At 30.8% G+C, this 15,348-nt stretch overlaps 2 protein-coding genes and 1 long non-coding RNA gene across 8 annotated transcripts in view; 1 reads left to right on the top strand and 2 right to left on the bottom strand.

Moving 5' to 3' along the window:
* Positions 1–849: 849 nt before the first annotated feature.
* LOC148230015 (uncharacterized) lies at positions 850–7,073 on the bottom strand. Of its 3 annotated transcripts, none has more exons than XM_088197351.1 (3): positions 6,810–7,073; positions 3,099–5,384; positions 850–2,917 (listed from the first exon to the last, which is right to left on the bottom strand). In XM_088197351.1, exons 1-3 carry the CDS (start codon positions 6,846–6,848, stop codon positions 2,894–2,896), a joined length of 2,349 nt encoding a protein of 782 aa, XP_088053477.1. In that variant the 5' UTR covers positions 6,849–7,073; the 3' UTR covers positions 850–2,893. The 3 variants fall into 3 exon arrangements, with proteins under 3 accessions (XP_088053477.1, XP_088053476.1, XP_088053475.1); XM_088197350.1 differs by having other exon boundaries at positions 850–4,135; positions 4,376–5,384; XM_088197349.1 differs by having other exon boundaries at positions 850–5,384.
* Positions 7,074–11,431: 4,358 nt separating this feature from the next.
* LOC148230014 (uncharacterized) lies at positions 11,432–11,922 on the top strand. The gene is made up of 2 exons (XR_015811363.1): positions 11,432–11,568; positions 11,632–11,922. It is a non-coding gene; the product is annotated as an uncharacterized LOC148230014 (long non-coding RNA).
* A 1,008-nt stretch (positions 11,923–12,930) lies between these two features.
* LOC148230013 (uncharacterized) overlaps positions 12,931–15,348 on the bottom strand; it is a 36,400-nt gene continuing 33,982 nt past the window's right edge. For 3 of the 4 annotated variants that reach the window (XM_088197346.1, XM_088197344.1, XM_088197345.1), the window contains one exon: positions 14,238–15,254. In XM_088197346.1, coding sequence (XP_088053472.1) covers positions 15,243–15,254 — 12 coding nt within the window. In that variant the 3' untranslated portion in view covers positions 14,238–15,242. Of the gene's footprint in view, positions 13,353–14,237; positions 15,255–15,348 lie in introns of those variants that run through there. The other variant, XR_015811362.1, reaches the window with a different exon arrangement.

Here is a 15,348-nt window from a genome sequence, read left to right as displayed (position 1 = left end):
AGTAACAAAGAAGATCCACCTGATGGCCGACTTGTCGAAGTCTTTAGAGAGACTTCTCTAAAATCTCACTCCAGAAAGAATTACAAAATAAGTTTTTTAATTATGCTTTATGGTCATTATACACTTTTGATACCAGGATGTACACATACGGATAAATAGCGTTTAAACCAGCACCCCCGTATCTGATAATCTCCTGCCCCTTACAGGATTAGGCTTGCTTTAACATGTGTGTTGATTTGTTGTGTGTTTCCAAGTTATATTGATTTTGTATAAATATTTCGCTTTTGTAAATTTATAATCATGAGTGAAAAACGATTAAAACTGCAGCGTTGATACGGGCGAAAAGAAATTAAGATCTCATACATTTCGTACGATTGAAACAAAGATGGACATAATTGGGCGTTCTGAAAGCGGTGAATCTTTTGCTTCAATCGGTCGTTCTATCGTAGAGCCTATATCTCAAGTGCACAAGGCAATTGAGAAAGGGACATGTTACCAATTTCCTTATCAGGAAAAGAAAATTCCTTATCATATATTGAAAAAAATATTATCAGAATCATCAAAGTAATTTTTGTGTTTATGATTGTATTAATTGGTATGTAACTTATGTATTCATTCTAAAATAAATATTTGAAAAAGTTTTTTTCTGTGTTTTTTTTACATTGCTCTACTTTCATACCTTCAAATTTCATATACATTTCCAGGAAACAATCATGTACGAAAGTCGAGGACTGACTGTATTTTATTATGTTTAAAGAGAAAAATAAGGATAAAATATTAATACGCTATATGTAAGAAACTAGAGTTAATAGAAATAATTCGATATTTGGAATTAAAACATTCTTAGTAAAATTAATTATGACATTTTATTATTTATTTACACTTATTTTATTTTACAAATAATTAAAATTTATTAAAGTATTTTGTGTGTATTAGAATTTTCCTCGAAACTGTTTTAAAACTGCCTTTCTGCATGCACGGTGATGAGGATGTTTTCTGCAAAACTTCCAAAGTGTCGGTGTACCACGCTTGAAACCGAAGCGATTTCTGTAGTTCTTGGCGCTTGTCAATACGTTAATCAAGCGGTTGATACCGGCAAAATTGTTGAACCACATGCTGTTGTTGTAATCGTCGATGTCGTTGGAGTCAGAATACGAGGACGAACTACTGGAATAACTAGATGATATTGCAACTTTGCGATTTCTTTGCTTGTCTTTACTTGAATAGGCGAACGATGCACTTTTTGATGATGATTGACAGTCGGAGCATGATTGAGATGATGAGATGGAGAAATTTGGCTTAATTTTGAGATTGAGCTGTCCAGCTCTTGGTGTAAAAAATCTTTTGGGCTGACGATGGTGATACCGATGTGAGTATTCCCATGAATTCCAACCGTTTCTGCTATAACTGCTATCGTTATACTGTTCTTCCGAAGATGAGGAACTTGAACTCTTATACAACGAATCATAAATTCGTTTATATTTTTTGCGATGGGCAACATGGTGTTTTTTGTGAATCTTGCTGTGATGTGCATAGTGTTTTTTGTGATTATGGGCGTGCTTGGGCGAATACTCAGACAGTTTCGATTGTTCGTAACGATGGTGGTGGTGATTATGGTGGTTTTCAGTTTCAACTGTTGAGCTTTCATGGTGATGATGGTGGTGTTCAGGTTCTTCGTCTTCAACTTGTATATTGCTATTGTCATCATTGTAGTAATCAGAGTCTTCATATTCAGTCTGCATTTCGTTATCTGCTTCGTTGTAATATTCAGGTTCTTCGACTACAATTTGTATTTCATCATCTTCATCGTTGTGATGATGGTGATGTTCAGGTGCTTCATCAGCAAAATGAATTTCAGTATCTTCTTCGTGCTGATGGTGGTGGTGGTGTTCTGGTTCATCAACTACAATCGATATTTCAGGTTCTTCTATGTGGTGATGATGGTGGTGTTCGGGTTCTTCGACTACAATTTGTATTTCATCATCTTCATTGTAGTGATGATGGTGATGTTCAGGTGCTTCATCAGCAGTTTGAATTTCAGTGTATTCTTCGTGCTGATGGTGGTGGTGGTGTTCTGGTTCATCAACTACAATTGATATTTCAGGTACGTCTATGTGGTGATGATGGTAGTGTTCGGGTTCTTCGACTACAATTTGTATTTCATCATCTTCATCGTAGTGATGATGGTAATGTTCAGGTGCTTCATCAGCAGTTTGAATTTCGGTGTATTCTTCGTGCTGATGGTGGTGGTGGTGTTCTGGTTCATCAACTATAATTGATATTTCAGGTACTTCTATGTGGTGATGCTGGTGTTGTTCAGGTTTTTCGACTACAATTTGTATTTCATCATCTTCATCATTGTGATGATGGTGATGTTCAGGTGCTTCATCAGCAAATTTAATTTCAGTTTCTTCTTCGTGCTGATGGTGGTGGTGGTGTTCCGGTTCATCGACTATAACTGATATTTCAGGTACTTCTATGTGGTGATGATGGTGATGTTCAGGTACTTCATCACCAAATTGAATTTCAGTATATTCTTCGTGCTGATGATGGTGGTGGTGTTCCGGTTCAACTATAACTGATATTTCAGGTACTTCTATGTGGTGATGATGGTGGTGTTCAGGTTCTTCTACTACAATTTGTATTTCATCATCTTCATTGTAGTGAAGATGGTGATGTTCAGGTGCTTCATCAGCAATTTGAATTTCGGTATCTTCTTCGTGCTGATGGTATTCGATATATTTTTCGTTGTAATATTCAGGTTCTTCTACTACAATTTGTATTTCACCATCTTCATCGTTGTGATGATAGTGATGTTCAGGTGCTTCATCAGTAAATTGAATTTCAGTATCTTCTTCGTGCTGATGGTGGTGGTGGTGTTCCGGTTCATCGACTATAACTGATATTTCAGGTTCTTCTATGGGGTGATGATGGTGGTGTTCAGGTTCTTCGACTACAATTTGTATTTCATCATCTTCATGATAGTGATGATGGTGATATTCAGGTGCTTCGTCAGCAATTTTAATTTCTGTATCTTCTTCGTGCTGATGGTGGTGGTGGTATTCTGGTTCATCAACTACAATTGATATATCAGGTACTTCTATGTGGTGATGATGGTGATGTTCAGGTTCTTCTACTACAATTCGTATTTCATCATCTTCATCGTCGTGATGATGGTGATGTTCAGGTATTTCACCACAAAATTGAATTTCGGTACCATCTTCGTGGTGATGATGTGGGTGTTCGGGCTCTTCGATTTCAATTTGTATTTCGGGAACTTCTTCGTGGTGGTGATGGTGTTGTTCTAGTTCTTCGACCTTTATCTGTATTTCAGGTTCTTCATTGTGATGTTGGTGGTGATGTTCGGGTTCTTCGACTACAGTTGATATTTCAGAAGTTTCTTCATGGTGATGGTGTACAGATTCTTGGTTTGCAATTTGTATTTCAGGAACTTCTTCGTTGTGATGGTAGCGGTTTACAAGTTCTTCTATGACACTAAGTAAATCAGGTACTTCTTCATGGTGATGGTGGTGGTTTTCAAGTTTTTCGTCTTCTATTTGAACTTTGGATATTTCTTCGTGGTGATGATTATGGTGTTCGGGTTCTTCGACCTTTATCTGTATTTCAGGTTCTTCATCGTGATGTTGGTGGTGATGTTCGGGTTCTTCGACTACAGTTGATATTTCAGAAGTTTCTTCATGGTGATGGTGATGCTGTTCAGGGTCTTCGACTATATTCTGTATTTCAGGAACTTCTTCATGGTAATTGTGGTGATGCTCAGGTTCTTCGTCTTCAATTTGTATTTCGGACGTTTCTTCATGGTGATAATGGTGGTGTTCGGGTTCTTCAAGTTCAATCTGTATTTCAGGTTCTTCATTGTGATGATGGTGGTGATGTTCAGTTTCTTCAACTATAGTTGATATTTCAGAAACTTCTTCATGGTGATGATGATAGTGTTCAGATTCTTCGATTCTATTTTCTATTTCAGGAACTTCTTCGTGGTGATTATGGTGATGCTCAAGTTCTTCGTCTTCTATTTGTATGTCGGATATTTCTTCATGGTAATGATGGTGGTGTTCAGGTTCTTCTACTTCAATCAGAATTTCTGGTACTTCATCATCATGATGGTGGTGATGTTCAGTTTCTTCGACTACAGTTGGTATTTCAGAAACTTCTTCATGGTGATTGTGGTGATGCTCGGGTTCTTTGTCTTCAATTTCTATTTCAGATACTTTTTCGTGGTGATAGTAGTGATTACTCTCTTCCTCAACAGTTGAGATTTGAGGTGTATCATCATGGTGCGGATGGTGGTGGTGTTCAATTTCTTCGGCTTTATTTAATATATCAGGATCTTCGTCGTAATGATGGTGATGATGTTCCGCTTCTTCTAGTGAAACTGAAAATTCATTATTGTGGTTCTCTTCTTCAATAAATGAGACCTCAGGTGTGTCAGCTTGGTGATGGTGATGGTGGATTTCTTCTAAATTCAGGGTTTCAGGTGTTTCATTATCATGGTGGTGGTGGTGTTCAGGTTCATTGAGTTCAATTTGTATTTCGGGAACTTTTACGTGGTGATGATGGAGATCTTCATATTCTTCTGCTTTTTCGTCGTCATGGTGGTGATGAGTATCTCCTTTTTCTACAGTTGAGTTTTCATCATCATGTCGGTAGTGGTGTTCTAGTTCATCGACTTTAATGTGTATTTCTGGAACTTCTTCTTGATGATGGTGGTGATTTTCAGGTTCTGCTACTGACATTTCGATATGTTGATATCGATGGTTTTCTTCTTTAAATGTTTCATCACCATGTTGGTAACGTTGTTCAAATTCTTCGCCAGTTTGTTTTTCATTATGATGATTGTGGGATTGGTGTTCAAAAGATGATGGCTGAGCTTCTTTGTGATAGTGCTGAGATTTTCTTTCAATAGGTGTATCTAGAATTTTGTTAAATATATCACCAACGAGGTCGCTGATGATTTCTTGTTGATTATGATTTTGATGTTCTTCAACGTGTGAGTGACGAGCTTCAATTACATCGTCAGGGATGTCTCCATGAACACTGCGTTGTTTGTGCTTATTTGGAACATCGTTGAGCTTTTCATATTCATTTGCCTCGCTCTTGCTACGTTTTTTCTTTGAGGCTTTTTCACGTTTTGGTTTTCCGTATTTTTGTTTACTGATACGTTTACGAGTGCGAGTGCGACTGCCCAATGTCTCAGATTCTTCCTCTATGTCAGCTGAATCTTTTTTTACTTTGTTCATATTTCCATGCCTGCTTTTGTGGACCACTGATCTTTCTTTAGAAATAGGAATATCAACGTCGAGCATATTGTTTGTGTCAAGTTCGTTCGTGTCTGTTTTATCATGGCCGTGAACTGCTAGTACCTGAAAATACAATTTTAATTTGTCAGAAAGGTTCAACAAATCAAGTAAATTTATGTTCAAAATAGAACAATAATCAATCAATAGAATAATCTGTTTCATTTGTAGGCTCAGAGAAACATTTCTGAACCAATCGATATTAAGAAACTTTACACTATGTACGAACGTCCGTTTTAAATATATTTCTGTATGTATTAAAAATTGATGTACAATATAATATATATTATATATTTAGCTAATAATTAGCTATATTAGCTAAATATATAATATATTTAGCTAATATAGCTAATTGTTTATACACTAAGAAAACGTATTCAAAACATATATATAAAACGTAATATAAAAAAATACTTTATAATTATAATTTATTTCCTAATGCATGAAGGTGTTTCTTTATTCCATTGAGGAATATTATTTATTATACAAATTCGCACCTCGGTACTATATTCCGCTGGCCATACCCGTTTTCTTATACCTATCTATCCTTAAATTATCTCTATTTCTAGTATTAAATCTATGTACATCTTTATTTCTTATTAAAAACTTATTAAAATACTCTGTTAACCTATTATTCTCTAACTTATATATAAATACTAAAACATTCATCTCAATATATCTTAAATATTCAACCATTTCAAACTTTCAATCATACTTGTACAACTAGTAATACTTTATCACAAGTATGACTACAATACACCAATTTAAAATAAGTTATTATTATTTCATAAATAATTAGCATTATAGAATATAAATTTCAGCATGATTTATATATGTAACAGAATTAAGCCATTTTTTACACTGTCTACAGTTTTTTAATCTCAACATATTGAATTATACATTCAGTACTCTTATATTTTTAGAACACTAATTTAATTAAATCTGTAATGAACCAACATAGAGCAAGAGTAGCATTTATAATTTGATATAATAGTAGTATAAATCTAAACATAATTTAACTATAAATCATATTGTTTTCTTTTAAACATTCCTTAATCTTAGCTTGCAATATAGTAGCACAATTGGGAAGTGTGTAAAATTGACCAATAAACCAACTGATTGTAGCCTCGTTTAGATAGACTAAAGCTATGATACAATATTATTAAAAGGCAAACTATGATTTATTAAGTTCAATGAAATATTTTTTTTGTATAAAAATATAAGTGCAAACTATTAAAATGAACTATTTAAAAAAAAGTTTCAAAAAAAAAAAAAAAGTGAAAGATGAGAGACCACAAAGGTCCTAGTTTGATTGTAATACCTAAATTCTAGATACAAACAAATACATGTTTAATTATTTTTATCTTTAGATATGTAAAAATAACAATTCAACTGAAAAAACTTACTTTTTTAAATATAAAGTACTACGCTGCAATGTATTGCTTATTAAAATATCCCGTATCACTGATTTGTTTATAATTATTTACTTACAGTTGTCATGAAAAAGCACACTACTATCAAAAGCCTCATTTTGGGCCACAGTCGTTTATCGGTTTCCGCTTATTAATATATTGAGTCTGCCCGTTGTTGACTAATCGAAAGGCTGTCTCGCTTGGTAATAATGTCTGTGCGCATATGTGTTTTGAACTTATATTAAAATTAGGTGAATTGATTCATGCATTAGCCATAACTACGGCCTAATTTACACAGTGTTCCATAAATTATTGTATCGTCGACAAGCACCCGAATAACAATGATCAGCTTTGTCTTTTTCTCACCTTGATCAAAACGACTGTCTTTTTTTGTTGGTTTATTTAGATATAGTTTGCTTAAACATTTCTTTGCTGTCGATAATTAGCAAGAGTAAGGTGTTTAAAAGAGAAATATGTTTTCATTATTATTTTGTGTAAGTATAAATTTATATGCAAAAGCATTTTTGCAAACTGGGAGACATGTATATTCATATTTGAATGGAATTTTTGCAAATTACAAAACTTTTTTCAATAGTTATTACCAAATTAGTGGACTTGCTTAAAACTTATAAAACAAATTACTTTATTTATGTCCTTTGGATTTTATATAGAATATTCTCTGTTCTGTGGGATTTTCTAAGACTTTTTTGTTAAACATTTGTGAGGGCATTGATATGTGATTAAGCTTGCAAGAATTTATTTCCGTAAATCCATTGAGTTCATTTACTTTATTTGACTTGATAAATGAATGGTAGAAGAATTCTCTTATGGTAGAATGTATGTTTCTATGTCACCAGTATAAATTGTGTCTTTATGAGGAACATATGAAAGTAATTAAAAAAATGTATGATAACGTGTTGAAGGATACGTTATAACTTGAAATAGAAATGAGTATAGTTTAATATTATAATAATAGTATATAAATTGCTGAATTTAAAGCAAAGGTTTTTTTATATAAATATTATTTTTTATTAAAATTTTATAAAAATAATAATTCGATACAATTTATATTTATAAAATATAAATACATATAAACTATTTTTTTCAATAATTTCTGGAGGATTAGATATTACATATTTAATTTTTCGCTCGTGCGTGAATCGTTCGTAGGTTGGGAATATTTAGATTAATTTCCCTGCAAGAGGATAGGATTGAATTGTATAGTATAAGATAAGATAAGAGATGTATAGTATTGTATTGTATATATTCTAATTTTTACAAAAAAAATATTTTTAAAACGAATTTCTGACTAAAAATGTATAATAAAATAAGTACACAGAGATAGTTCAGAAACAGGCTATATTTCGACCAGTTGCACACTTTACAGTGCAAACATCGTCGATGTAGTATATAAATAAAAATACGAATCTGCAAACAGAACCTATATTTTTTCCAATAAATAATTTATTAGCAATTATTACCTCTAACGAATATTTTCTTCTGTAATATTGATTGTCTGTAATTATTGTAATTAAACTAACGCAAAAATGTAATTAATTAAGTAATAGTAAAATTAAAATTAAGTAATAATAATAAGTGAAAATCGCTAGTTGTATTTGTAAGAGCTCTAATATAATCATACATTAGAAAGCGTCATTTGATCAAAAACGCAATATAATTCAATCTTTGAGAAAAATCGCCATATTAAAATAATCAAGAATTAGAAATCACCACAAAACTTTTGAAAACGTAAACAATGGACGTTTATGATACATTTTCGATTTGAATCAGTGTGGTCAAAATTTATATAGTCGATTGTCACCATTGAACAATATGATGCTCATCACAATGTGCAGCTAAGATACTATGACAATCAAGACAAAGACTTATTTATTTATTATTTATTAGCGTAAAAAGACCACCAAGTTAACAGATAGTACTCATGTAGGAATGGATACCATAAACAAGTCTATTCTATGTGCTATTACAGGGACGTTCGTCAAGGGGAGCATTTATCATACGGAATATTTGGTTGAAATAAACTTTTTCTCCAAATATCAAAACCTGGACTTATCCGAGCAGCACCGAAACGCCAGCCCTTTAAAGACTACTTTGGAATACTAAGTGAAAACTAGAAAATAATTCTCTTTCATTAGTAAGTTTGATACAGTGCACAATTAGTAATACATTCTTAAAACAACCAGAATATATATAGATTACGCTACCAATTTCAACAAAACTTCGTAAAAAGATTTATAAAAATTTAAAGCAAATATTTTTATACCTTATTTTTTCAAAGGATTTCAATTGTACAGTATAATTGTATCTGAGTTTATTCTGAAAATTTCGTCAGAATGTTAACAGCTGGTCCCACTCTTCTTTCATTTTATAATTTAAAAAATCGTGAGCAAACAAATATTATTTTAACATAGATATTATTATTGCTATGCAAAATACGCATTGTTAATTTGTTCAGTATTACATTTTTATATTCATATTAGTGTAAAATATTTGTGATTTTATAAAATCTGTAAACTGTTTTACAGTTATGATTAGATCTTTTAATGATCTACTTACAATAAAAAATCTATATATAAATAATGAAGTAACTTTAACAAAACCAATTTATTGATATAATCGTTTATTTATTCATATTGTATAATTAGATAGCATTAATTTATAACATAGCATATATTTTGTTGACACTATGTTCTACTTTTTTATCAATGAATCTATTTTTTATTATTAAGTATTTATAATTATTAAATTAAATTAATTTTCATATGTATAAAAAGATATAACATAATATACAAATGTCATTGTATTATTTGTTTGATCATGAAATTTGCCGAGCAACGTAACTGCTGCAATAATAAATACAACACAAACAACTGCTCGGTATTTTCCATTTGAAAGTGATGAAGAAAGACGTTATAAATAAGTATCTTCGTTTCATAAATGACTATTGATATACTCCATTTTTGCAGTTGTTTATTTTGTATGGAAATGTGACAATTTGATTTATTTTTGAAATATATTAATTTACCTTACTTTATCATCCGTTTCATCAAATGTATAAACCTTGCTGTTTTCTTAAGTCACATCTGTTCAATCAGGTATGTTTTAATTTTGATTAAAAAAGGAATTCGACAAAAACATCGCACAAATGAAGCATTTTTAAAGTAATTGCCGTTGTGTTAAACAAACATATAAGACCTCTATCAAATCATTATACATTAATTGATAATATATTTTTTACCATTTTTTGGATCTGATGCATGCATTGGAAGACCACATAATGGTAATTTTCTCGGATTAGTTGAACTGTTGAGTAAATATGATCCAATTTTAGTAGAGCATGTTTTAAAAGTTCAAGCTGCACAATAAGACAAAAAAGAATGCAGGTTCATTAACTTTCAATGAGACTGAAAAACGTTTTATATGCTTTGATAATTTTTCTGATAAAATGGGTTATGAAAATTCTAGCCGACTTTTAAATTTGCTACAAGAATTAAATAATGAAATCATTTAAAATAAATCGTCGATTAAAAGACCAAAATTCTTCTGAAGAATATTTTCATTTAAAAGTTTTTAACAAAGTTGTCAATTCAATAATAGATGGACTTAGACATCGATTTCAAGAAATTTATTCAATGTGAATTTTTTTTAAGTTTTATGGAAATTTAATGAAATGGATCAAAGAGAAAGTATTTTCAAAGACAAAATTATTGCTAGAGGTATATAAAAATTAAATAAGTGATGAAATTGTAGAACTAATACTTTTACAGATCAAATTTTAACTAAGCACGAAACCAGCAGAATTACTTCAGGAAATTATCGGCATGGGATTCGTAAACATTGTGCTTCGATGTTTTTTTACCTTGTTTGCCATTTAGTTTTCTAAGAATAATTAAAAACTATCTAGGATCGACAATATGTTAAGAACGATTAAATGGACTACCAACACTCAACATTAATTACCAGATAGCGCATATTTTAGACTATTCTGATATAATCAGTGAATTTTCTAATGTTAAAGCGCGTAAAGCTTCTGCAAAATAATTAAATGCAATAATCAAAAAAATATTAAATACCATTATATTTTTATTTTCTTGTCCACAATTTTATTTTAAATGACCTCTAAAATATTAGTTGCCCCGGGCTTCGCATTTTCTCTGAAAGGCCCTGTATTTATACTAAGAGCGTTCCCATTACGACGGCGCCAACACGTGTATATGTATATAATAGTAAATATTAAATGTTCTTTGTGTATTTCTTATCAAATAAATAAAATTATTGTTTATATACTGACTCATTCTAGCTATAGTTTCTCTTATATATCTTTTTCTGGAACTCTGAAATAATTGAATAATTTAACAATAATGACGTTAGTAAAATGATTCACTCAATGATATATAATTATTTTATCATAGTTTAACATAAGCAATCAATAAATTAATCAAACTGTACAAAGTTGCTAATCGTTAGCAAACAAACTCTACTATACACATAAGTGTTTATTCATTGCTTAAAAACAAACATATTTTTAAGGACGCTTTAATTATAAAATTAATAAATTTATAAAAATATAATTGTTATTACACTATTTAAATAATGATTATTTAAATAGATGACCTAATACGTTATATATGCAATCGAAAAACATGTTGAATAAACTAATAAATTATTAAATATACAACGCAGACAAGTATTGTAAATAGTTTCCAAGCATATATAGCAAAGATTCAGGTTAGAGTAGTCAAAAGTGAAAATATAATAGAGACAAGATGGTCAAGTTTATTTTTATAATATTTTTGTCTTGCTTTTTGATCTTCCAAGTAAAATTACAAAAAAAATATAATTTTTGTGGTGATAAGCTTATTAATTATTACATTTTCTAGATCGCAGAAGGATGCAAGCTTTGGAATCACAATTGGGATAAAACGGGACCACCGAAAGGACATAAATACTACGATCTGTGGTGGTACTGTAAGAAGAATCCTAATTGTTACGATTGTGCTCCATTCCAAAGGAATTTTGCTTCCGGATTGTATAAGGTTTTGAGAGGTGAAATTCCATTTCCAACAAATTGGCCTCATATTCAATGAATAACATACGTGTATGTATTGTATTATTGATACATAAATTATTTTGTATGTTGTTTATAATTTAATATAAATATTTTTTTTTTTTTTTTATTTTGATATAAAATACTTTTTGTATGTAGTTTGTAATTAGGATATATAGTTATTATTTTGACATTGAGAACAATTATATTGAAAACATTAACATGTGCTAACTGAATGATTTGTAAGTAGCACCTTTACAAGAAAAGCAAGCATTCGTGACATTGTGACATAAATTGACTATGAGAGAAGCATTCATATCTCACGTCAAGGTGAAAGATTAGGAATCTGGAAATATACACATTATCAGGATCAATCACATAATATTTGTACAATACCCTTAAAACCTACCGCACTCCATTGACAATTTTAAGTATCCAAATTTCTCAGCAGCATAAGTAATGTGAATTTACGAACTCGACGGAAAACCGTCTTCTAGGTCCAGTCTTGGTAATCGAATAAAATGAACGTGCTACAACTGGCATCATCGAAAAAATTATTTCATCATCTTGTAGATTGACTTACGAATTGTAATGCACTGCACTTGCTGGCGCGCCGAAACTATTTATCCGAGCGGTTTGTTATTACTACGTTGCATTTATCTGATATACGAGGCAAAGAAAGGTGTTTGTGTGACGCACACTGCACGTACATATTTGTATATATTTCGGTATTTATGTAATCAATAAGATGTAATGGGAAATTGGATTTGGAAATACAAACCAGTCTGAAACGAATTAAGTTCGTAAGTCAAGGTACCTCTGTACTTTGATTATGTTACAAAGAAAATAAAATAATGTGTTTGGATAGCTTGTTATTGAGTCGGTACAAACGTTTATTTAGTGTTTTAAAATCACTAAGCAAATAATTTAAATATGGCCAGCAATACAATTTGCACAATATATACGAGCCATGTTTTATCGCCGAGGTGTCGCGTCATCGTATCAAAGATGAACTCTTGGAGATTCCGGGTGCCAGGTCGGACAGTCGAAGTGAAAACGGCTTAGAGTTCAACTGAACTCTCGTATATTCCAAATCGGAAGCGAAGTGAAAGTAATGAATGAAAGTAGCTTATTTATTTATTGAAAATCTTTAATTAAAATTCGAAATAGCCCAATGCGTTACAACGGGGTAAACACAATCAGCAACTACTAAATAAGTAGTGAGACACCAGACTAAAAATCTAGTCTTTAATTATGTAAGTACATCTGATTCTCCTTTTGCACAGTTTTTTAGTAACACGGTTCAACAACATAGACTAATTGTTTTTTTTACTGATTTTAAAAATATGCATTTATAAAAAACAATGCGTTGCAATGTTGCCTACACATATGTCGTCACTGTTTTAGGTAATGGAACCTATATCTTTTTTGCACGGTAGTCTTTGAAATGAGAAAATCGGGCGAACATTAATAATATAATCTCAGGCCACTCCTCGCGCGGCATTCAATCTTAATACTCACAGTTGTCGTTCTTTGCACTACAGGAATACATAGCTAAAAAATAAATACAATTAATTCATTTTGCATAGATAGTATATTTTCATTATTTTCAACACTTCATTTTAAAACATAATCATTTATAAGCACATATATATATAATATAATATAATATATATATCACATTTAAGGCATTAAATTGCAATTTGTTTTTTTTTATTTTTAAATCGCCAACTGAGATACGGCTTCATCGTCGTCACACTTTTACACAAACACACAAGTAAACGTGACAGTGACATCTTTCATGTCGACGGCCGACATTATTAATCAATAATAAATTAAATAGAAAAAAACTTGTGTTCATGTGTGTACACAAAAGCACAAACATTCACACGTATTGACACATTTCTAGTCTAAGATACCACACAACTGTTTAAACAATGAACTGCGCAGGGTGCAGTAGACACCAGCTCTGATACACGTATCTTTGATTGGCATTCAAAACAATAATAATAATATATATATAAATATATTTATATATATATATATATATATATATATATATATATATATATATATATATATATATATATATATATATATATATACATAAAACCAGACTAGAAACATTCGATAAATATATTTCGAATCGTTCAACTATTGATTGTGTGTGCTTATGCTATTAATTTATAATTTTATAATATTTTGTTCACATTAAAGCAGCAGCCATTTTTTCTTGTGTCGCTATGGTCTCGAAATGAAAACTGCAGCTAACTACGATTACTCGCTATTAGAATATAAATAGGATGGGCCGTAAGTTCATTTCAGATTTTATTTGTTGTAAAAACATTGCATTTTTTTATTGCTTAATAAAAAGTATAGAAAACAAGAAATATTTCTACCAGATTTTGCATTTAAAATATTTTGTTGTAATATATCATATTTATTTTTGATTGCGTTTTCTTGGAATGTCTTGTAATTTAAAAAAAAGATCAATTAAAAATTAATGACTGAAGTATGAGAAGATACGGCAACACTCTTTCTCAAGAGCAGCACTATGCAAATAAATGAATTCATGAAACCCTTTTATATTTTGTACAAATAATCAATGTCTGGCAATAGAAGACATACATTTTATTAAATATTAATTATACATAATATTATTTCTTAATTTTACTTCACGGAACTCTATTTTTAAAACATTTTTCTAAAAGCTATCAAGATTAGAATCTATGACATAAGAGTTTTAGCTAAGCTATTAGCAAATATAATCAAAATCATCTCGTCGGCCCATCCCTTATATATAACATCTCTTGAGTGGCTTTACGCTATAAATATGTACGCTAAACAAACGGCCACTATAAATATTTCGCTTATATAATGTATTTATTGTATACATATTTTTTTCTGTATTTAACAATTAAAATGCTCTTCCAACAAAGAATTTATCTCTCCTTTGATATGTACTAAACGTATAATACAATTTTTCTCGCCGAGTTGTTCGAGCCATCGATTAATTGACACCAAAGATCGACCAAAACGCGTTGAAATAATAGAATAAATAAACCTCTCAACTCTTATAAGCAAACTTAACCTTTTAGCTAGACAGAAGCAAGATCGCGTTATTGCTCAACTCAGTCTCTCCGACATGAGTTTGTAGATTGATTTAAAAATAACACTTCATATATACAATGGCGCATAAAAAATAGCCCGGTTGTTTTAAAATTTCTTTTATGGCACTTGACGGTCGTAACATCGGGCTAGTTAAAAGCGTGCAATTGTATTGATATATATTATAGTGTTCACACAATTCCGATAAAAATATAATTTATAGCCTCTTTTATAATTATAAAAATTTAATTTACAGTATATCAGGTAAGTAGATCACTCGCAGGATATGACTGATCCTTGTTTTCGTTCGTCAGTAGCAAATCGCTCTCGCCGACTTCATTGATTGATCTAAAAAAATTATATAATTAGATCTAAAATATAATATGTGTATATCAAAACATATGGCGTGATAAGTGAATCGATGAGAGGTGAAGTGAGCTAA

This window comes from Plectrocnemia conspersa, unplaced genomic scaffold (genome assembly GCF_051122295.1).
Source record: "Plectrocnemia conspersa isolate PC_06_02 unplaced genomic scaffold, ASM5112229v1 ptg000011l, whole genome shotgun sequence".
NCBI classification, from domain to species: domain Eukaryota; kingdom Metazoa; phylum Arthropoda; class Insecta; order Trichoptera; family Polycentropodidae; genus Plectrocnemia; species Plectrocnemia conspersa.
This window is presented reverse-complemented; position numbering and strand designations above follow the sequence as displayed.

Excerpts from the sequence above, each read along its gene's own strand:
- LOC148230015 (XM_088197349.1), bottom strand. The coding sequence starts at position 6,848 with ATGAGGCTTTTGATAGTAGTGTGCTTTTTCATGACAACT. Across the intron at positions 5,385-6,809 it reads TGTGCTTTTTCATGACAACT|GTACTAGCAGTTCACGGCCA; the intron begins GTAAGTAAATAA and ends TTGTATTTTCAG.